Source organism: Otolemur garnettii, unplaced genomic scaffold (assembly GCF_000181295.1).
Source record: "Otolemur garnettii isolate 467f Iridium unplaced genomic scaffold, OtoGar3 scaffold00018, whole genome shotgun sequence".
In the NCBI taxonomy this organism is placed as follows: Eukaryota; Metazoa; Chordata; class Mammalia; order Primates; family Galagidae; genus Otolemur; species Otolemur garnettii.
The window spans coordinates 19,806,562-19,808,008 of NW_003852413.1; the positions used below are offsets into that span (position 1 = coordinate 19,806,562).

Genomic DNA, 1,447 nt, shown 5'->3' on the forward strand with positions numbered 1-1,447 from the left:
AAAAAAAAAGAGAATCACCTCAGCCTCCCAAGTAGCTAGGACTACAGGCACCTACCACAATGCCCGGCTATTTTGTTGTTGTAGTTGTCATTGCTGTTTGGCAGGACCGGGCTGGATTGAACCCACTAGGTCTGGTGTATGTGGCTGGAACCTTAGCCACTGAGCTGCAGGCGCTGAGCCATACTATGAATTCCTGTAATTTATGACACCCCGTCCACACACGCGCGCGCACACACACACACACAAAACCACTAAGAGATTACAAAACTCTTAATAGCGATAAAATTTTTCAGTCCTTGGCCGGGCGTTGTGGCGGGCGCCTGCGGTCTCAGCTACTGGGAGGCTGAGGCAAAAGAATCGCTTAAACCCAAGAGTTTGAGGTAGCTGTCAGTTATGATGCCACGGCACTCTACCGAGGACGACAAAGTTGGTTTTTGTTTTTTTTTTCAGTCTTGACCTTCTAACAGACCCTGGGACAAGAGTAGCAAGTTTGCCCTCACATCCCTAGTTCTGACCCATTACCCACCTACGTCCGGAGCCCGCAGCCTACTCTCAGCCATGGAATCCTCCAGTTCAAGGTAATTGTCTGCTGAGAAAAGAAGAACAAAACCAGCAGCTCAACTACCTTCAGCAACCTTAGACCTCATGCGCCCCCTCGTCCCACCGCCTGCCCAGTCTCCTAAGCCCCCAACGCGGCTCCCAAAAAACAGGGAGCCTCAATTCCACCCTGACCTGTATCCCGAGTCGACTCCCGCGCCTCCTCCAAGGCTCTTGGCCCTCAGTCCCTCCGCCCCCTCTTCCAAGACCTCTTGGTTTTCCTTTAGATATCTCATTTCCGTACCTCCTTTCAGGCTCTTGTCCCCTGAGTCCCTCAGTCTCCTTAAGACAGACCCCTCAACTCCTGTGACCCGCTAAATCACAACTTCTGTGACCCCTTTCTGGTCCCTTATACCCTCAGGTTCCGCACCTAACGCCCACTCCGTAACCCTAAATCTCCTCGGACCCCTTCCGCTTTCCTTATTACCCCTCTCTCCCCTTCCAGGCATCCGTACCCTTTCCCGGCTCACTCGTCATATTCCAAGCTCCTTCTCGGCCTCCGTATTCCTTCCTCAAGGCCTCCGTATTACATTTCTGAGCTCCATAAATTCTCTCGGATTTCCGAGTCCTAGTTATCCCCGTGCAACGACAGTATCATTCTCTAGGCAGCTGCGGCCGCTACCGTCGTTTAAATTTCCTGCCGACTCCGCCCCGAAAATAAAGTAGCAGCTGCGAGATTTGTCCTACGGCATCCTTGGAAGGACAATATTAATTCAGTCAAGCCTTTTTTTTTTCCCTCTCTCCCTTGGCCCTCAGCTGTGCCTCCTCAAGCTGGCTCTACATTTCTGGGCTTTTCATTGGTTGGCGGGCTTTGCGCCTTCTGGTCCGGTAAGAACTGAGGACTCGTAGC

At 52.1% G+C, this 1,447-nt stretch overlaps 1 protein-coding gene across 1 annotated transcript in view; it reads right to left on the bottom strand.

The window, feature by feature from the left end:
• Window positions 1-1,213, bottom strand: part of DBF4B (DBF4 zinc finger B) — a 40,178-nt gene extending 38,965 nt beyond the window's left edge. The window contains 2 exon segments of the mRNA XM_023511237.1: window positions 527-586; window positions 1,068-1,213. Of these exon segments, the coding sequence (XP_023367005.1) occupies window positions 527-586; window positions 1,068-1,074 (67 nt within the window). The 5' untranslated portion in view covers window positions 1,075-1,213.
• Window positions 1,214-1,447: the final 234 nt, after the last annotated feature.